The 21,026-nt window shown below is 48.9% G+C and overlaps 3 protein-coding genes and 1 long non-coding RNA gene across 9 annotated transcripts in view; all 4 read left to right on the forward strand.

Moving 5' to 3' along the window:
* RHOA (ras homolog family member A) overlaps window positions 1-2,075 on the forward strand; it is a 50,731-nt gene extending 48,656 nt beyond the window's left edge. The window contains exon 6 of the mRNA XM_019723861.2: window positions 822-2,075. Within this exon, the coding sequence (XP_019579420.1) occupies window positions 822-995 (174 nt within the window). The 3' untranslated portion in view covers window positions 996-2,075. The remainder of the gene's footprint in view (window positions 1-821) is intronic.
* A 934-nt stretch (window positions 2,076-3,009) lies between these two features.
* Window positions 3,010-4,229, forward strand: GPX1 (glutathione peroxidase 1). The gene is made up of 2 exons (XM_019723860.2): window positions 3,010-3,438; window positions 3,669-4,229. Exons 1-2 carry the CDS (start codon window positions 3,043-3,045, stop codon window positions 4,026-4,028), a joined length of 756 nt encoding a protein of 251 aa, XP_019579419.2. The 5' UTR covers window positions 3,010-3,042; the 3' UTR covers window positions 4,029-4,229.
* Window positions 4,230-6,712: 2,483 nt separating this feature from the next.
* On the forward strand, window positions 6,713-10,717 carry LOC141567149 (uncharacterized). Its single transcript, XR_012489567.1, has 3 exons — window positions 6,713-6,798; window positions 7,098-7,165; window positions 10,605-10,717. It is a non-coding gene; the product is annotated as an uncharacterized LOC141567149 (long non-coding RNA).
* Window positions 10,718-12,833: 2,116 nt separating this feature from the next.
* The window catches only part of USP4 (ubiquitin specific peptidase 4), a 39,462-nt gene continuing 31,269 nt past the window's right edge, over window positions 12,834-21,026 (forward strand). For 2 of the 6 annotated variants that reach the window (XR_002136686.2, XM_019723865.2), the window contains exons 1-6: window positions 12,839-13,001; window positions 14,698-14,825; window positions 18,087-18,217; window positions 19,409-19,535; window positions 20,162-20,307; window positions 20,437-20,498. Coding sequence is in view for 2 of the 6 variants with exons in the window: in XM_019723865.2 (XP_019579424.2) it covers window positions 12,901-13,001; window positions 14,698-14,825; window positions 18,087-18,217; window positions 19,409-19,535; window positions 20,162-20,307; window positions 20,437-20,498 (695 nt within the window). In the remaining 4 variants the exon portion in view is untranslated. Of the gene's footprint in view, window positions 13,002-14,697; window positions 14,826-18,086; window positions 18,218-19,408; window positions 19,536-20,161; window positions 20,308-20,436; window positions 20,499-21,026 lie in introns of all 6 variants that reach the window. The other 4 variants (XR_012489565.1, XR_012489564.1, XR_012489566.1 and 1 more) reach the window with 4 other exon arrangements.

Genomic DNA, 21,026 nt, shown 5'->3' on the forward strand with positions numbered 1-21,026 from the left:
GGAGGGTCAGGGAGTCCAGCGGAAACCCTCTTAGGCCAGGCTATTTCAGAGAGAGTCCCAGAAGCTTCTCTGTTCATGTGGCCCTCTTGACTGGGGTTTAGTCATAAGAGACGGAACCTCTCTTGTGAGGTTGTGCTGTGCCCCCAAAGAATGCCTGCCTGAGAAGGGACCATCACAGCAGTAGTTAGTGCTCCAGATACAGGAACTTTATCAGGCTCTTGATTTCCCTCTCTAGTTATTACCTTGATATATCTGTGAGGCCAAAGATAAATTGGTGGCAACTGAAGGGCTGGAAAATTCTGAGGGCAGGCAGTCCAGACAGAGATCCCTGATGCCTTTATAAAAGTGATCCTGGAGGTGGCATCTTGGCTTCTGAGAAGCCAGGTGCCCAGTGGCAGGGCTTCCGTATTTCAGGAGGAGTGCCTTGAGGTCTTCAGCCCAGGTTCTCCCACTGAAGTGTTTTGTCTGAATGTCAGGCTCAGGATTTATTTCCTTCCATGGGCATTCTTTCCTCTGCGAAGCTAACTACAGGAAGACCAAGGGCTTACCCTGGATTGACAGCTTGCCCTTCACTCCCTCTTTAACCCTCCAGGACTTCTCTGGCCTCTCCTTTCTTTCTCTTTATTTCCCAGAGAAGAGCTTGTTTGATACGGATGTATTGGGGTAGGGGTCACTGACCATGAGTTTTCATAAACAGAACTCAAACCTGGGGGGTTGGTAGCTTTTAAAAGAAGTCTTTTAGCTGAATTTGAATACTCGACACTTATTCACTGTATGTATATAACACTTACCTGAATGCTCTTTTTTTCTTTGCTTGCTAGGAGCCGGTAAAACCGGAAGAAGGCAGAGATATGGCAAACAGGATTGGTGCTTTTGGGTATATGGAGTGTTCAGCAAAAACCAAAGATGGAGTGAGGGAGGTTTTTGAAATGGCCACGAGAGCTGCTCTGCAAGCCAGACGTGGGAAGAAAAAATCCGGGTGCCTTGTCTTGTGAAACCCTGCTGCAAGCACAGCCCTCATGCGGTTAATTTTGAAGTGCTGTTTATTAATCTTAGTGTATGATTACTGGCCTTTTTCATTTATCTATAATTTACCTAAGATTACAAATCAGAAGTCATCTTGCTACCAGTATTTAGAAGCCAACCATGATTATTAATGATGTCCAACCCACCTGATCCACTGGGGTCCTTCTGACACTGCTCTAACAGCCCTCCTCTGCACTCCACCTGACACACCAGGCACTAATTCAAGGAATTTCTTAACTTCTTGCTTCTTTCTAGAAAGAGAAACGGTAACTTTTGTGAATTAGGCTGTAACTGCTTCATAACTAACAAGTTTTGCCTATCATCTGTCAGCTGCAAAGTTCTCTGGTGAGTCACCACTTCAGAGCTTTTATTCCTTAACAAATTTCATTAGCATAGCTCTGGAGTGGCCATCTAGGTTTTTCAAACTATGTGGAGCCAAAAAGGCCCAGGTCCATGCAGCTGTGGCAAAGTTACAGTTCTGTGGTTTCATGTTAGTTACCTTATAGTTACTGTGTAATTAGTGCCACTTAATGTATGTTACCAAAAATAAATATATCTACCCCAGACTAGATGTAGTATTTTTTTGTATAATTGGATTTCCTAATACTGATATTTGTCATCCCCACAGAAAGTGTATTGGTTTTTTAAAAAAGAAAGTGTATTTGAAAATAAAATCAGATGAAAAATTCATTTTTAAAATTCCCGTTTTGTCAGTTTCTCTGATAAAAGATGGCCATATCCTGTTTTCATCCCCATATATCCCAGTACCCCTCCCCAGAGCTGGGCTAAGTAAATAGGAATTTGGTTTCATGCCAGAGGCACTCAGACTCTTCCAGAGGTGGCACAATCTGTCTCCTGGACTGCAAGGTCAGCCTCTAGTTCACAGTGCTTTCTCCTCACTGTATCCAGGTTCCCTCCCAGAGGAACCACCAGTTCTCATGGGTGACGCTCGGTTTCTCTCTTCTCTCCAGCTGACTAAACTTTTTTTCTGTACCAGTTAATTTTTCCAACTACTAATAGAATAAAGGCAGTTTTCTAAACTTCCTGTATCCTGGTGTTTGTGTTTCTCTCTCCTGGGCTGGGAGAGGGAGGATGGATTCAGTCTAGCTCGCTCTGGAAGATGCCTTCAGAGTGCAAATTACCATCTTGCTCACCACCACCACCCCATTCCCCAATCTGGCACTAACCTAGCTCCTCCTAAGAACATGGAAACAATTATCTTTGTCACATTCAAGTTCAGAGTGGGATGGGGTGGGAAATGCAGCCTGAGGAGACATAAGGGGCAGTCCCAGCAGTCATTCTGCACAAATCTGGAGTGTGATGTTTTTTTCTGAGTCCCTGTCCAGTTTGTGTCTTACTTCCAGGACTGAGCTCCAGATGAAGTTGACTAGGTATGGAGGGTAGGCTGACATCGGCAGGGTCCACAGCTGGGCATGTCCTTGGGCTCCACTCCAGGAGGCTGGGGCAGTGCCGCGGTGGGGGTGTAAAAGTAGGAGGGGCCCAGAGGCCTGGACGTGAACATGCTCCAGGCAGCCCCACAGTGGGGAAATGAGTAAGAGCTGGCTTTTGGAGCCTGAGCTCTGGCTGCTCCTAGCATTGCCCACCCTCCTCCAACTTAACCGTTCTAGAACCCACGGAGCCTCATCGCAGAACTTGCCATGGCAGCTGCTGCCAACCGCACCATCATCGCAAGTCACAACTCGCTCTGCACCTGGCGACAATAGGGCACACACTGCAAGCACAGTAGTATGGCACAGGCTGGGAGTGCTCTGGCCAGGAGCAGCGCCCGCTGCTGTCTTGGCCTGGCTCCAACCCCTAACTGAGAAACCTATGAGACCTTGGCCCCCGCGCCCAGCGGGGTAACGGGCGCCCGGCTGCAGCCGTGACAGCGCTGTGCCGCCTGTCTCGACCAGATGCGCCAGCGGTTCCTCCGGTCTGGGCGGTGTCCGCTTCCGGTCAGGCCGCACCCTCCCGCCTCGCCTCGCTGGTCACCCGCCCCGGGAGGGCGGAGGCCGGATGAGGCGGGGCCGAGGGGGAGGAGCAGCCGGAAAAGTGCTTTCACCACCTGACCCCATCGCCCGCTTATTAAAAGGAGGCGCAGCTCGGGACCCTTTTTCGGTCCCCAGCGCTACCCCTTCAGAAACGTCGGCCATGTGCGCCGCTCAGCTGGTGGCGGCTGCGCGAGCGGCTGCGGCCCCGCGCTCGGTGTATGACTTCTCCGCGCGCCCGCTGGCGGGCGGGGATCCTGTGAACCTGGGCTCCCTGCGGGGCAAGGTGCTGCTCATTGAGAATGTGGCGTCGCTCTGAGGCACAACGGTCCGGGACTACACCCAGATGAACGAGCTGCAGCGGCGCCTCGGGCCCCGGGGCCTGGTCGTGCTCGGGTTCCCGTGTAACCAGTTCGGGCATCAGGTACGCGGGGCGGGACAGAGTGGGTTGGGCGTGCAGCTGGGGTTAGGATTGCCAAGGGGCGGCCGCCCGCAGGCTTCCCTCCGGCGCTAGGCCCGGCTGGGATTCAGGTCCAACCCGGAATTGTGCAAGAAGGGCAAAGAGCCTGATGACTCATGCAAACACTCCTTGTTTGCGGTCAGAACGTTTCCCTCCTCGCGGCCCCGGGTCCCAACTGCTCTTCCCTCCCGCAGGAGAACGCCAAGAACGAAGAAATCCTGAATTGCCTCAAGTACGTCCGACCTGGAGGCGGGTTCGAGCCCAACTTCACGCTCTTCGAGAAGTGCGAGGTGAATGGCGCTCAGGCGCACCCCCTTTTCGCTTTCTTGCGGGAGACTCTGCCCGCGCCCAGTGACGACGCCACTGCGCTCATGACCGACCCCAAGTTCATCATCTGGTCCCCGGTATGCCGCAACGACGTTTCCTGGAACTTCGAAAAGTTCCTGGTGGGCCCGGACGGCGTGCCTGTGCGCAGGTACAGCCGCCGCTTTCCCACCATCGACATTGAGCCTGACATTGAAGCTCTGCTGTCCCAGGGGCCCAGCTGTGCGTAGGGGGGCTCTCCTGGCCCTGCTGTTTGGCGGTCACAGTGCTGCCCTCTGGGGATTTCATCCATGACGGTGCTTCCTCTAAACCTGCACGGAGGAACGCCTGATGTCCAGGAAAATCCCCGAGATGGGCGCTGGTCCTGTCCATCCCAGCTTCCCTCTCCCACACCACCATTCTTCACAATAAAGTGTTGGGTGTCAGTAGAACTGTGTGCTTGTCTTGTCAGTGTCAGTGGGGAACACTCCCTACTAACCTCATTGTCATAGGGCTGGGAGCTTAAGCCTTCACTCGTTACCCCTTGTCCTAGCCAAGCCTGAACATTCTATCCTTTGTCTGCAGTGTGTGGAATCCACTCTTCCCTATGTGGGAAGCACGGGCCAGTGTTTCTCCCTTTGCCAGGACATGCAATAGGGCCTTCCTAAGACCCTGGTAGAAGAGGAAGTCCTTGTTCCAAAAAGAGGAAGGCAAGTGAAGGACTGACTGCCTAACCCCAGTAGTGGGCCTCTCCTTCCTGAATATTTGCTGGGTGTGAAGTGACCTTCATAAAAAAGTAACACCGTGGGCTCCCACTCATTGAGCCTGTGGCTTCTCCAAGTGTTAAGCCCACCCAAGCCTTTTTTACACAGTTGGAAGGTCACGCAACATGACAAATTCTTTTCCCTCAGAATAAGAAGAGTGTACACTTGCCCTCCGACTATGCCCTGCGTGGCACTTGGCAGTTGCAATTGCATGGTCAGGCTCAGTAGGGGCCTATCTTGGAGGCCAGCTGCTGCTGCTTAGGTGTGGCTCAGGTCCAACCTCTCCATCTGTTGGCCCTGCTGTCCATAATCTTCCCACACATACCTGGGACCACTTCCTATCACAGTATAAGGGACTCTGCAGGGCGTGGATGTGGTTTGTGCTATGGCAGACGGGTACCCAGATAAATGTTTGCAGTGTCCACTCAGTCCAGACAGGGCCAGAGGTCCCAGGGTCCCAGCATTCTTACTCAAATTGGTGGCTCAAGGCCTTTCGGTGTCTGAGCCAATTCTCGGGGAACTTTTCCTCCAGCCATAAGAATCTGCTGCTACTTCCCCCCTCTGTCTGCCCTTAGGTTATTAAGAGATGAAGCCCTCTGCACCTGTTCTAGCTCTCCTCCATCATAACTCCTGCACAAGCCCACCTCCCTCTGGCTACAAGGCCTCCCCGCCTTAGGTTTGGAATCCCCTCAGGTGATCAAGGCAGAGCTGTCTGTTCCCCTTTGTACCCCGCCCCACATGTACTCCTCTCAAAACTCAGGAATCTTGATTGTGTCTGTGAGTGACTGGTCTGCTTCCCCAGGAGGTAAGAGTCTAGGAGGTGGACTGGGGCTGGCCATGTCAGGGTCCACAGGGCCGGCATATGACATGAGTCAGCAAATGTAACAATCACGTGGGTGCTTGTTAAAACTTTCCACAACCCACCTCCAGAGATGGTCATGAGAATGTGTCATTATAAAGAGAACAGGGCCTTCCCACTTAAACAGGGCCAGGGCCTTTTGAAGATCATTTGTAGATCTCAGATTTGATTCCTGGAATGGAGAATAGGACCTATACATCTGGATGTATCTGGGTATACCAGGCCACCTTAAACCCCACATCTCTTTCCCAAAAGCCCTTTGCCTCCTTCCTACTCCACTCATCACTCAGTCCTGTGCTATGGGCTCTGCTGGGTACCAGAGACACAGTTCTCAGGAAAGCAGAAAGCCAATACATAGTTACTAAAAGCATTTTTAGTTCTTTGACGTAGTACTGAAGGCCTGGCCACGTGGAAGAGTGACAGTGAAGCTGAGGAGAGGTCAGTAAGAGTCAGCTGAATAACAAGCTGATGGAAGGCAGACAGGCAGCACAGTGTGTGAGGGCCTGAGGCAGGAAGGTGGCCTCACTGACAGGTGGACAACACGAGGAGGAGGTGTGGGGAGAAGAGGATGTGATCAGATTCAGATGTGGTGCATGAGGCATCCCAGTGGAGGTATTTAGGGCAGGTGGTTACAAGAGGCTCAGAAAAGGAATATGGGTTGGAGACAAAGGTCTAACCTAGGGCACAGTAGATAACCATTGGAAAGGATGAGGTTACCAGGGGAGAGTGACAAGAAAAAGATTGGGGGCCTAAGCCTGAGACCTATGGATTCACAATCCTTCCAGGTTAGGTGACAGAGAAGTGTACCTGGGAGGAAGAAGAATGGAGTCGAGGAGCTGGGGGAAGGGATATTCCATAAAGAATGTTCAGCTGGGTCAGGTGCTGTGGATTGTGTGTTCCTCAGTAAGTGGTTTCGGGGAAGCAGCTGGAGTTGAAGCCAGAGAGCCAAGTGCAGAGATGTACCAGGTCCTGTTCCCAGAAGCTAAACAAATAGTGCTCAACAGTCACGTGGGTGCTTGTTAAAACTTTCCACAGCCCACCTCCAGAGATGGTCATGAGAATGTGGCGTCCTACTAGATGACCTACAGCTAAGCACATGGGGAAAGACTTCCTGCTCCAACTCTCCCCTTTCCTGTAAAGGGTGTGGGGACAGAGTCCCAGGGAACAGTTTCCAGGCTCTTGGCCTCACGTGGAAAGGTGCTGGCTTGGGTGGTGGTTGGCCGTCAGCTGTGGCCAGTTGTCCAATTAGCCACTGATGTAACTGCCGTGGCTACGTTGGTTGGTTGGTTGGTTGGCAGGCAGAGAACCTGATGGCGGATTGTGGATTGTGTGGATCTTGCTTCCTGTGTCTCAACCGGCCGCCAGCGAAACTGGGGTGCAGGAAGACCCCTTGTTGGGGTACTGGCAATGTTTGCTCCCTGTGTCTCAACCAGCCGCCATCAAGAATATAGTGGTATGACTCCCGTATCTATGGCACCATGGGTGTTCCTTTTTGGCCTCACCATATCCTGCGTTATTGTGTGGGGAGCGGACCAGAGACCCTGCATGACGAGGGTCAGTGCGGCCCAGGCCACACACTCTGGTTAGCCTCCAGGATGGGAACCTGGAACTGACTCCAACCCCTTCCACCCAGGCTGTCTGGTGACTCACCTCTCCTTGTCCACTTCCTGTCCTTTGTTTATGCCTTGGGCTACCAGGGAAGAGAACTTCTGCGATCCTAACATGGCTGACCCTAGCTGACAAGGATTCCTCCTCAGACTCCAAGGTGACTGCCTCCCTTAACTCAAAGTCCTTTCTAACTCTCTCTTCTTCGGGAAGACTCAGAATAGAGCCAGTTAACACTTCATCTTCCTCCCCAAGGAGCTGGATATCTTCCCCCAACACAAACACACACACACATTCCTACCCATACACATTCTTTATCATTCAACCATGCAACCGCTACTGGCCCCAACCTGCACCCAGCCCACCCCATTGTGAATCAGCGGCTCAGATGAACAAGTAAAAGGGGAGGGATCCCAGGGAGCCTGCCTGAGGTCCTGCCTTGGGGAGAAGTGGCTGCGGCATTTAAGCCACAAGTATTCTAAGAAGGGAAGGGGATGGGCCCTGCTATTACTCAACTAGGTTCAGAAACTTCCATTTTAGCAGTTCTTAAAGAAATGCTGTTTGTTTTGTTTTGCCTTTGTTTTCTTTTTTTTTAACACTAAATCTGATAGGATTATGTATATCAAATCATCACTATGTACACTTTAAATATTTTACAATTTTATTTGTTAAGTATTTATGCATCAATTTTTTAAAATTTCGTCAGGCACTTCTTGCACAATTAACCTTTATCAGATGACTTCCTTGTTCTGTTTCACTGTTGGTCCAAAAACATTTAAAGCAAGATTATTTTTAGAGAAGCATTCCTGGCCTCATCAGCCTAATAAATCGCTTACGTTTTGGATAGTACTGAGTAGAAATTACTGCCTAAAAATTTCCCCAAGAGAGCCCAGCATAGATTTTGAAAGAATGGGCAGATTCCTGTCAGAATACTTTGAATTTGGAAGGTTTTTGTTATTACAGTCACCAAATCAGTTGGAAGAGCACGCTTTCACACACGAAGGTGAGACATAGCTTGGCTGGCCCTAAAAAAAGCCCCATTCTGCGGGGCAACAAGTTTTCGGATACGGGCTTCACATCAGACACTGCTCAAGTGGGAGCTGAGGGCACAAAACAGAAAACGTGTTGCCCAGGAAGTGCGGTCTCATGAGCCCCTGGGGGTAACAGAGAAGCAAACTCTCAGATTTGACCTGCCCAAGAACTTAACTCCAGACTTGTCATGTGAAAAAACAAGAACGAAAATCACCAGCTAGATAGGCCACTTGCTGGTGGGTATTCTGCTAGTTGCATCCAGAAGCATGATAGTGACTTGCTGGGCGGGGGCACAGCAGCCTATCCATCATTCATCCCGCAGGCAGAAACTCCACCCCCAGCACTCCTCCCAGATCCAGCTTCCCGTGGCCACAAGGCCCAGGTAGGAGATCACAAAACAGGCCCCCTTAATCCAAATGCCTAGAGTCTGAGCAGTCTCCAGGGGCAGCCCACCTTGGGTGGTGTCCTTCTGTAGGCCTCCTGGCTCCACAGGGAGGCAAGTGGAGGGGATCCAAGTCTCCCTGCCGAGGAAGCACCTGCTACCCAGACCTCCTCTGTCTGTCCCCAGTATGTGACCATACCTGTGCATGTGTGTGAATCTCAAGAAGCCCTGGCCCCTGAGCATTCCTGCAGACTCATCATGTTAAGTGTGCCTTTGCTCCCTATGCCAATTGCTTACGCTTCCTTCCCCGAGAAGTATCTGTAGCATCACACTCCATGTTCCTATAGGCGTAATTACATGTGAAAATATCTTCCCCAACCACACTGGCTGTGAACCCCTGGAGGGTAGAGATTGTAAGCACATAACATATTATTAGTCAAATGAAAAAATGACTAGTATCTGGACAATTTTTTCATTCATTTATCCAAGAAACGTTTACTGAGAATTTGCTCTGTGCAAAGGGCAAACACACACAATTAACATCTAAATATTTGTTTATGGTTAAGACACTGATGGTAATAGAATTAGAGGAGGAAAAGAAGACACTGGCCACACCTGGGCCTAGGGTGCCACCCCCTCCCTGCCCAGTGAGACAGTGGCCACAGACAGTGGCATAACCAGAATGGAATGTATCCAACTGCATGAGTCTCCAAGGTAGGAAAGGTGATCCCACCTCCTCCCTATGAGATTCTTTCAGGTTTTTGCCTCTGTCACCTTCCCCAATAACCTCACCCTTACATAACAGAGGTTATAATGTTACCGGTCAGACCTTTAGTTCTTCTAAAATATACTAGAGATTTTCAACTTTTTCACAGTCCCCTGGGCAGGTTAAGGAAGCACAAGCAAGAAGGAAACAAAAATACTTCCCTCCTCTAATCAAAAGGTGCCCACCTCTAATCAAAAAGTGCCCAATCACTGCCACGTGTGCTCTGTGATTGCTGGCTAAGTGTGGACCAGGGGTGACTTTGGAGGGCCAATACCAGTTAGGTATAGAGCAAGCCACAGTACCAGCCCACAGGAGAACTTTATGATTTGGCACCAAGTAAAGCTTCAAGTTCACATGCCCAGGCATTACAAACCCTCAAGCAGATCACCACAGTCCAACATCAAGCACTTCATGACCAATCAGCCAAGCCTCTCCTCTCTAGCTCCCTTCCTGCTTTCCTCCTGGTTCTTGTGGCCCAAGTTCCCATGGCAACAGGTGGGTTGGGTTGTTTAGTTCTGGGGTTTGGTTGTGGGGCCAAATGTGTGTCCTACCAGGCCTACACCTCTACACCTCTCCCTAGCAAATGACCCAAAGGGGAACATAGCCCTGGGGCTAGGGTGTCTCCTGGCCTGAATCGACTCACTTCCTTTTTTTTTTCCCCCCAAAGATTTTATTGGGGAACAGTGTGTACTTCCAGGCCTTTTTTCCAAGTCAAGTTGTTGGCCTTTCAATCTTAGTTGTGGAGGGCACAGCTCAGCTCCAGGTCCAGTTGCCGTTGCCGTTCCCGTTGCTAGTTGCAGGGGGTGCTTCCCACCATCCCTTGCGGGAGTTGAACCGGCAACCTTGTGGTTGAGAGGATGTGCTCCAACCAACTGAGCCATACGGGAGCTCCATCCGGGAGCTCAGTGGCAGCTCAGCTCAAGGTGCCAGCTCAGCTCAAGGTGCCGTGTTCAATCTTAGGTGCAGGGGACAGAGCCCACCATCCCTTGCGGGACTCAAGGAGTTGAACCAGCAACCTTGTGGTTGAGAGCCCACTGGCCCATGTGGGAATCGAGTTGGGAGCAGGGATCTCTAACTGCCTGAGCCACCCAGCAGCCCCAACTCACTTCCTTCTTAATTCACAGGTCACTCCCACAATAGCTAGAACAAATGGCAGATGCTCATTGTTCTCAGTTTTTAACGTTTTAATCAAACTCACTAACAAAAGTTTTAAACATTGGAAATAATGATCTTCTGACTATGACGTTTCACTTTATTCCTCACATTTTAACTACTGGCACTTTGCAGTCTTAAATTTTAGGAAATACCCATAATTAGTGTACTATTTTTATTGCTATTTAACAGCACTGAAGAAATCCAGGTTTACAAAGATTTTCCAAAGTTTTCATTTTTATAATTAGGTTTTGTCCTTCTTTCTAGTTGTGCTGAGGACTCGTCCTACTTCCTTAAGACTGTGACCTATGCCATAAATGGTACAGGGGAAACGGCTAAAAAAAGAAGAGGGAAGCAGACACTCTCTAAAGTAGGTTCTGAAGTAATGTCACTAACCCAACTTTCTTTTTCCATAAATAACAGGACTAAAGGCAGTGTTTCTTGTTTGTTAACATTTTAACAATTTCAAATAACTTTCAAAAAAGGGCACTCAGGTTGTCAGGGCTGGCTCCCCAGCTGTTGAATTATCACCAGTGGTAACTCTTATCTGCGGGGGATTAATTGCTATGTGATTATTGAAGGCAATTTTAATTCCAAATTTACTCTTTCCCCTGCTATCTACCCAATTACCAAGTGGCCTGTGTTACCAGATGGTGTGTGATGGATGTCCCAGGGAGTATAAATTAATTTCAATTAGCCGTAACCCAACACAGAAATAGTAAATCTATTTAAATGACCAACCACTTTCACCAGGCCATCCCTCTTCCATCACATGGCTCATCTGATTCTCCTCTCCTCCCTCATAACCCCCTCTTCAGGGCAAGGTCCCTAATAGGTCTTTGGGCTGCACTACTGTGTGTGTAAAGCATCCTCAGCCATTTGGTCTCTGCTCCAAAACCTCTTACAGTAACTGTGGACCATTTAAGGCTGGACATGTAGATCTAGAAACCTTTAGATCTCAGTCTCTTTCAGTGGTCTGTGCCCAGTTCAACTGGCCTAATCCTCACTCTTTGATCCTACCTTGCTTTTTCCAGAAATTCTGACCTCTCTAGTCTCCTCCCCTGTAACATACACCATCATTTCTACGCTTTCTTCAAGATCTCACTCAAATGCTACTTAAGTCAAAGGCTCCCTTTCAGAGCTCAGGGTCTACAGTCTGGTTAATACCTGTTAATGGCATTTACCACACTCTGCTTGGTGCGGGGGTATTTGTAGATTTCTTCTCTATTGATTGTACACAGGCAGGTATTGGATCTTATTTTTTTCTCTGAGGGTAGAAACTGAGAGACAAGTGAATGGAGTCATGTAGACCAACTGTCTGGCTTTCTCCTTGTTCTGGGCTTCAGCCCCCTCCAGGGAGAGGGCTGTTTTTGTGCACAGGGTTGAGTGGAAAAGATACAGTATTCAGGATAGTGTACTTGTTGCAGCAACGAATTAATAAGCCTGGGCACCTAAGGTGGAGAACACACCCAAACCTCTCCCCTTCCCACCTTGCTATCACCCCTGTGGCTGCTTGTCCCTCTGGCAAGGCAAGCAGCTGTGTGGAGGCTTGTGGAATTCTGCCGTGGGCCAGGTGATTCTGGCATCCAGACTATTTGAAACTATTGTTAATGATCAGACCACACCTTCCAGTATAGACGACGGTGCACCGGCCACATCTGAAATCCCTTAGGGCCTCCAGGACAGTAATCCCCATCATATTTCTGGGCAGCTAAGGATGCGCTTAAGGCTTCTGCTGAAAGTGGAATGGCAGGAGTGAACACAAGAAAACCCAGTTCCAAGGCTTCCTGCCTCTAGCAGTGCGTTTAAGACCAGGATAACCCCGCAAGCCTCCAGGGGAGCTTCCGGATAGAATCTGAAACTGGCCCTAACACAGAAGACCTGGAGAGCGGAAGAGGGAGGCCACTCCAGATGGGTGGGTGGCAGGTTTAATAAGCAAGGTAACTTACATAGGGCTTGTCTTGGGCGCGCAAAAGTAGAGCTACCTGACCACCAGAATCTTAAAGGTTATAAAGGGGCCTTAACTACTCAGTCCTTCCAGAAGACCTTCCAGAAGTTCTCAGCACCACATTACTATCTCAAAACTGCGTCCTTGGGCAGTTTCTAGCGCTTGGAGCCAAGCAGAACGCTCACTCCAAGGACAGGGGAAGGGGGAGAGGAGCCTCCGACTACCCGAGTCTAGCTCGCGGGTCAACCGGTCATCACGTCCTTTTAATGACTTCCTCCATCAGAGGGGTCGTGGGTCCTGCATTCTGACTCCTTGAGACCGCGGGGCAGGACAGAGAAAGGAGTGCCCGAAACCCATCCGAGCGGGAGGAAGTGGCCGCTCCTTCCCCAGCGCCCGCCTGCTCTTCCGGCCCCCTCCCTGCTTCACGGCGCACCCGCGGGAGAGGGCGGTGGGTGGGGGCGGGGAGAGAAGGCAGAGGCGGGCCGGCGCTCAAGGCCGCTGCGCCAGGTGGGGCTTTGGGCGCGCGCACGTACGTGCGTGCGTGAGTGGGCGTGGCCCACACACGCTGTGCGCGAGGCGGATGTCCGGACCGGCTCAGCCTGGGCTACGGACGAGATGGCGGAAGGTGGAGGCTGCGGTGAACGACCGGATGCTGAGACCCAGAAATCGGAGCTCGGGGCTTTGATGAGGACCACGCTCCAACGAGGGGCGCAGTGGTGAGCGCCGGGCCCACCTTTCCGCCGCGCAGGGCCAGAGGCCGGGCTCTGGCGCTCAGGCCAGGCCCCTTTTTCTCGGCTTGGGAAGGGGCCGGGCGGGGGCGATGTAGTGACTCTGAGAAGAGTGGCCTGACCCCGGCCCCTAAGGAAAGGGACCCTGAGATCACTTCTGGGAAAGCGTGGGCGGAGCCGAGCGTCGTCTCAGCCCTTTCGGAACCCCAGTGGGCGGACCCGGCGGGGGAAGAGCTGCAGGATGGGGACAAGGGTGCTCACGGGGACCTTCAGGATGGGGAGAGCCCTTTGCCTTCGGGGATTCGATGTGTGACCTTGGGCAAAGGCGTAACCGTGGTAGCAGTATTTGACACTACATACTCCCCTTTCAGTGGGTTGAGGCGTATCAGAAGTAGATACTTTGTAACTTGTAAACAGCAGAACAGATGTCAAGGTCAGACGCTGAACAAATGTTTGAGAGCCCCAGGTTATTTTGGTAGCAAATGTCAAAAATAATTGTGGCAGCAGCATTTCATAGCCTAGATTAAAAAAAGATGAAAAGACTGGGATTTAGAAGAACAAGTCTGAGACAAGAAGTTTCTTAAAATTGTTTAGTGAAAGGGACAATACTTCCACTGGTAAAGAGATTCCTGGGTGGTATTATTGTGTGGGTGTAGAAAACTGGAGCTTGGCTTTATTACAAAGAATGCGATTGAGCTTCCCAACCATGGTGGTGTTGATAATGCCACTTACAGTGACAGGAATGAGCAGGGAAGAGAGATATTGGGATTAGGAGGAACTCATATAAGACTTTACAGTGTTCTTGAGCTAGCCAACCTGTGACGGGCAGGGGCAGAGGACACTTGAGAGACTAAAATCACACTCTCAGTGTGTTTAGAGGGTATTGTTTAAGGGGTTTGGAGGGAAAAAGAGCATTTAGAGATTTGGATTTATGGATCCTTGTGACCCCTGGGAAGCTGCCTATCTCTGAGGTTTGTTGGTTATAAAATTTGAAAGACTCACCAATATAATTGTGCTTTGTTTCCCCATGGAGGTTTTCCCCTCCTCCTTCTGTCTTAATTGTCAAACAGCATAGTGATACTTTAAAAATACAACCAGATCAACTTGCTTTTTGACAATATAATTGTACTTACACATTACATGTGTATGTATGTACATGTGTGTATACATACATGTATGTCTGTATGTACACATATATACATATGTACACACATTTTTTTTGACATTTTGTTTGGTCCTCAAAGGAATACTGAAGTGTGTGATGTTATTATCCCATTTTCCGAAAGAAAATTAGTTTAATGTTTTTCTTGTCAAGCAAAGCAGTGTAACCAAATTGTCTACCTGGAGAAGGACCTCTGTAAAGATCATTATGGAATTAGTGACTTGGTCCTTAGCAAACAAGATATTCCCCGTAGAAAGACTTACTTTAAATAAATATTTTGAAGCCAGTCATTTCCTTCCTTTCATTTGTTTTTCAACAATCATTTTACTTAATGGATACTTTCAGAAGTATCCATTGGCTCTCTGTGCCATATGGGGCCTGGCCCTGCTTCTGTCTTGAGAATCTTTCTTAGTGGGGATTGCTTGTTTCCTAAGTGGAAAGACCATAAAAAAATTAGGGGAGCAGCTGCAGAAACTTACTATCTCAGCTTTTCTGGTACAGTAAATTTTTGTCTATCTCTAGGTATCTTATTGACAGCCGGTGGTTCAAACAGTGGAAGAAGTATGTGGGCTTCGACAGCTGGGATATGTACAATGTGGGTGAACACAACCTGTTTCCTGGCCCAATAGATAACTCCGGACTCTTTTCAGGTGCAGTATCCTGTTCCTTTTCTAACCGAAATGTCAACCATGGCAGCGGCCTCAGGTCATATTTATATGTAACATGGACATTGTGAACTTGACTTTCCTCCTGTGAGGGGACAGAAGCAGGTGTCCTTGACTTATGTCTTTAACGGAAGTCTTTGCAGACTCTTGGAGAAGTGAACCTGCCTTTTTCCTAAACTAACTTCTAACAAGAGCATGCTTGTAGCATTTTAAATTTCTCTCTCTCTCTCTCTCTCCTTTTGCAAATTCTGCCAGAGATTTTAGATTAGTATATGGGATGGAAAGAAATAGGATATTTTGAAATTGATCTGGAATCTGAAATTTGGGAACCAGAATTTTCTTTGTTACCTTTGTAGTGGGACAAATTGTAGATCTGTCAATATTCTTCAGACATTTCTGTGATGGCTGTGTTTGTCATAGAAATAGTACGAGGAGAGCTAGAGGGTCAGTAGAGTTATCACAATCAGCTCCCAGTGGAAGAAGTGATTGAAAAAGTGATATATGACACACTTGAGCTTAGCTTGCACCTGTAGATGCACAGAGATGACAGTCAGCCTTTCCTAGTCTGTTCTGCCTGGCTTTAGACTCCCTTGCAAGCAGGACAGAGGTGATCTGTCTTCTGTGCCCCAAATCAGGGCAGCAGGACGGCAGACAACGCATGAGGCTTGATCCTAGTACCTAACACTAACCTGCGCGCTTTTAAAAATGAGTAGTACTTCAGCTCAGACTTTGTTTTAGGGGAGTCTAAATGACGCAGTCAGCAGTCATATGCTGTGTTTCCTGAAGTAGGTCAGATGGTGACATTATGCCATGAAGTTGCCTCAAGGGATCATTGCAAAACGTTTGCTCTTTGTCCTCTCTTTGAAAAAGAGACATCTTAAGGCTTTTTATAGTAATAGTGATGAGAATCCTGGAGCTCGAGGGGCCCTCAAAAGTCATTTTGCATGACCTTCAGCTAAGGGTAAGCATTCCTCCTGTGGTCCCCCAATTTGATGTCACATGGCTTTGGCTTGAAACATTTGCTGTGTACTTGGGAAGTGAGAAGTACATTCTGTTCAAACCCTGGAACATTGACAGTACAGGAATGACCTATCTGGCGAATGAGGGTCACCCCCTTAGTTCCCAGGCTCTCAGTTACTTGTCAGTCCCAGTCTGGCTGCCTTCCACCTAGGGTCATGGGAGTGGTCTGGAAGGTGCTCTTGAAAGTGTGGGACGTTGGGGATAGAGTACTCTCTCATTCCCACCTGTGCCCCTACTGTATGTCAGATGGAATCCCTCTGCCTAGACCAAGCTGTGCTCTCATTTTTCTTCTTTATTTGTCTCTCTGTTGAAGAAATTGGCAGACTAAATCCTCATTTAAATCCCGTGTGATTTTTAGCGTGATGTCCTTGGACTGATCCAATTTTAAATGAAAATAGTGAACTGCGTTGATAATTCCAGTTTTCTGCATTTGCACTGTAGTGTCATAAGAATGACGTGTTTGGGGAAAATTGTCACTGAGCCTCCGAAGGGAAAGAGCCCTGGAGAACTGACATACTTGAGAGGTTGCTGATGCTGAAAGCTGTTGGTTCCTTTCCCGTTTTAAAGGTTTCTGGCTGCCCTTTGGCACAGTATGGGTGGCCAGATCTGCATAGTGCTTAGTGTGAGAACTGAAGGTGTAGCTCCCCAAGTAAGACAATAAGTGAATAACTTTTATGAGTCTTTAATTTGAAAATCAGAGAAAAATTTGGCGTTTAGTATCAGTTTTTTGGGGGAAGCTCTTGAACTCCTAGATCTTCCTTCTGTTGCTGAACAGAAAAACTGTGGTCTGTCAGTGTTAATATTCATACCGTAGCTGCTGTGGAAAGTGGTTGGCTTATCACTAAGAATGACTCATCCCTTTTTTTTAATTGTGATAAAAGACACATAACATAAAATTTACCATCTTAACAATTTTTAATTGTACAGTTCAGTAGTAGTAAGTATATTCCCATTGGTGTGCAATCAACCTCCAGATTTTTTCATCTTGCAAAACTGAAACTCTGTCTCCATTAAATTGTAACTCCGTATCTTTGCTCTGCCCAGCCTCTCGCAACCACCATTCTACTTTCTGTCTCTATGATTTTGACTATTCTAAGTACCTCATGTAAGTAGAATCATACAACATTTGTCTTTCTGTGACTGGCTTATTTCACTCAGCATAATGTCCTCAGTGTTCATCCATGTTGTAGACCGTGTCAGGATTTCCTTCCTTTTAAAGGCTGAATAATATTCCACCGTGTGTAATCTACCACATTTTGCTTACCATTCATCCTTATCACTCACCTGGGTATTCCTATTCTCCAAGGCTATTTAATTCCTTTCCTTTTTCCTTGGAAATGAAAACAGCTGAGTAGACCAGATCTGAAACTCACCGTGACGAAGGGCAAAATCCTGGTGGCATGCGGTGATGCGAAGGACCGGTCACCTGGTGAAAGCTGCTTATGGTTTTTGTTTTGGGTTTTTCCACTGTCTGCCTTGAGTTACAGATGAGCTGCACCATTGCGGGGACTTTTTGCTTTCCCAGTTTCATGGCTTCACTTGTCTGCAGGAGAACAGTGGCTTCTGCTACTGCAGGCGTGGGTGCTTAGCAGAGAGGCTCCCTTGGTGGGAGGTGATCAGTCTTACCTCCATGCAGTTCCTCAGTCCTCCACTGAAGGAGTATGTTTCAGACCGTGGGTGTCCACTCCTGACTCCCAGTCACGTGGTGGGTGTAAGATGGATGTTTAGCCTGTTAAAGATGTTCTCCCTCCACAGGGGGGTGTCCAGCTGGGTTTTGACTTGGAATGTTGAAAACGAACCATGCTAAACGACTAAAATCGACTTCACTTCAGTGACTCGTGTGTTTGCTTTCTCAGTAAATCTTTCAGGGGAAGGCAATCTCTGACTTTAATACAGTTTCACTATGCAGAATAGTATGTTAAATAGTCATTATTAGCAATTTTAATCATGGAATCTGGAAGCCCTTTGAAATGTAAATTGGAGTTTTCTTCTTTTACTGTCCCTTCTCCCTCCAGTTATAGAAGAAATACAAGGGCCTCATTAATGCGCAGAAAGCATGGCTAAGACTCAGAGGAGTTAGGCCTGCTGCGTTATGGCCAGTGACAGAATTTTGTAATTTTGTCCTGTTCTTATACTTTTCTGGTTTCTGAACAGCATCTAAGAATCATGTAAAACAAACATTTCTGGGGAGAAGAGCATGAGTTATGTGCTGTTTTCCTTTTCCAGATCCTGAGAGTCAGACCTTGAAAGAACATTTAATTGATGAATTGGACTATGTATTGGTCCCAACTGAGGCCTGGAATAAGTTACTAGACTGGTACGGCTGTGTTGAAGGCCAGCAGCCCATCGTCAGAAAAGTGAGTACATGAGTTACCACACCTGCTGGGCAGTGTCTGCAGCTGATCCCTGGTGGGCAATGGTGGGTGTTGGTTTCCTGGGGTACTGGACATACCTATGTGGTTGAATGTTGCTGTCCGAGGCCTTGTTTCTGGTTCTCTTTAGGGAATTATGGTTGTGAGTGGTGGTAAGTGAGGCTGCTCTTCCAGGATGTTACAGTGAGTGGACTTCAAACATCAGAGTTGCCCAGTGGCTGGGGGATGTGTCCAGCAGTGCCATGAGAGAACTTTCTGAAAGGCTCTAAGAAAGAAAGTTTACTTGGGGTCATGTGGACATGCAGTGATGTACTGCTTCTTATTTATCTTACAGCCTTGCTGATACTGCGATTTCCCCTGTGCCTAAGAGTCTTTGGCCACACTGTTGAGTGTCTCAAAAGGCACGTGTTCAGAGCCCACAGAGAAATAGCTTGTTGAGGGAAGGCAGGCCCTGGAATAGAAATCCAGATTGTTAACCTCCCTGGTAGACAGGACTTGTGAGAAGACTGCCACCCTGACTCCCCCAGTGTTTGTTGTCCGACCAGAGGGGAAATCATAGGAGCCCGCATGCCTGCTGATAGGCAGGAATTGGGTACGTTTCTGTCTCTGCCTGGTGTGTCGTTCCCCTTCAGAGCAGAGGAGAACGGAGCTGCAGTTCTGAGGCCATGCTTCTGAGAGTCACTATTCAGGGCCAGAACTACCTTCTTTTTTCTTTAGCTTGAAAGCTGGGCCCTGGAGAGGGTTGGGGATCAGAAGTTTAGGGGCATGCCAGCCACCTGCAGACACCGCCACTGCCCACCCATAGTGCTGCCATGTCGTGAGTGTTCTGCCAAGGACTTGACTATATTCTCTAGTCCTTTAATTGGACAAACTCCCGTGATGCAAGGGAGGCATCACGACCCCCGTGTAGAGATGAACAGTGACTTCCCTGTTGGCCGGTGCTGCTAGCTTTGGTCCCATCATGGTGCTCTCGGTTGGCCCTAATGAGTGGAGAAAAGATTTTTAAACTCCTAGGACAGGTGCCAGTGACTTTAAAAACTACGTTTGATCCCCTGACTACCGAAGGAAACTGATTATCAGGAGGATTCTGCCCTTTGACACTGACGAGCTGTGTTGCTCCCAAGACTGCCTTGGGGTGCTGCTCCGTCACCCGTCAGCCCTGCCTCTTGTTCCCAGGTCGTGGAGCATGGCCTGTTTGTCAAGCACTGCAAGGTGGAGGTGTATTTGCTGGAACTAAAGCTCTGTGAGAATAGTGATCCTACCAACGTGCTGAGTTGCCATTTCAGCAAGGCAGACACCATCGGTGAGTGGCTGCGCTGGGGTCCCAGGTGTCCAGCGGACAGAGTACAGAGTGTTGGGGCTGACTGGAGGGAAGACTGGGGTGCCCTCTTCAGTCTTAGTATCAGAAAATCTCAGGTTGTGGTTTCCAGCCCTGACCTGGGAACCTGCTCCCCAGGGCATTCTTGTGAAGAGCCAAGCCTGAGAATCAGTCTGTAGAACACCAGGCATGCTCCCTCCCCGTCTGACATACAGTGATAAAGATGAAGAAATGCGGAGTCAGAGAGCTTCAAGTAACTCACTAAAAGAGCTCAGTGGGAAAGTGACAGAGCTAGTACCTGAACCCAGATCTGGCTTAACTCCAACGTTACGTTTTCTCACTTTTCTGAGTTGCGCCTGTGCTATAAATGGGACCCACATCATCAAAGAAGGAGAAGCATAGGGAAAGTTTCTGGGCGTATAAGTGCAAGAGGATGCCCATGGGAGATGTCGGCCTTGGGAGTCATGAGGGGGCTGAGGTCAGTCAGAACTTTTGATCCAAAGCATCCCGTGACCATCTGACAAGGAAGGAGGGTGAGCCTCAGCTTGCCGGAACTGTCCTTAGACTTCCCTCTGCGGGACGCCCTCAGTGATGTTTCTGCCTGTTTCCAGCGACCATCGAGAAGGAGATGCGGAAGCTGTTCAACATACCTGCGGAGCGTGAAACTCGGCTGTGGAACAAATACATGAGCAACACCTACGAGCAGTTGAGCAAGCTAGACAACACTGTCCAGGACGCTGGGCTGTACCAGGGTCAGGTAGGACGGCCCAGGCCATGCCTGACAGGTGGCTCTGCCCACGGTGTGTGGCCAGAGAGCTTCTGGTTCTGAGCATGTCAGAAGTGAGGTGGTTTTCACGTTCCTCAGATGGTTTTTCTTTTCATTCAGGTGCTAGTAATTGAGCCCCAAAATGAAGATGGCACGTGGCCGAGGCAGACCCTGCAGTCAAAGTAAGTGAACTTTTTCTCCCTCGCGGCTGGGCACACAGGTGTAAGAGAGACACTTGCCTAAGGCAGTTAGTTGTGCTAAGAGAAATTTTCTCAGTCATGAAAAAACCTAATTTGATTTCATATCCAGAGTCTGTCATCCTGGTTGAAGGCCCTGGCCTTCGGTAAGCAGCATGCTTGGCAGCCGTCTAAGGGAAAGCTGTCAGGGTATGTGGAGGAGGCGCTGAGCCTCTCCTTGTTGAGAAAGAGGAGGAGAAAGGGCCTGATCTGGCAAGGGGTAGCTTTGTTTTTGTCAAGGGCTTTTATTTTCTCCACCTGTAGGTAGAGGCGTTGATGGGAAAGAAGGCAGCTCAGGCACGGGCTCTTGTATGACGTAGAGGCAATAGTTGGATCCCGCTCCACTCTTTGCCCGGTTGCTTGCTAGGGGCTTATTCTGCTATAAACTGGGACTGATGGCACTTCTGTCTCAGGAGATGTTCATGTGCTGTGTGGAATCGTGCATGTCCTGAGAAGGGGACAGAAAGAAGTGCT

Source organism: Rhinolophus sinicus, linkage group LG10 (genome assembly GCF_036562045.2).
Source record: "Rhinolophus sinicus isolate RSC01 linkage group LG10, ASM3656204v1, whole genome shotgun sequence".
NCBI classification, from domain to species: domain Eukaryota; kingdom Metazoa; phylum Chordata; class Mammalia; order Chiroptera; family Rhinolophidae; genus Rhinolophus; species Rhinolophus sinicus.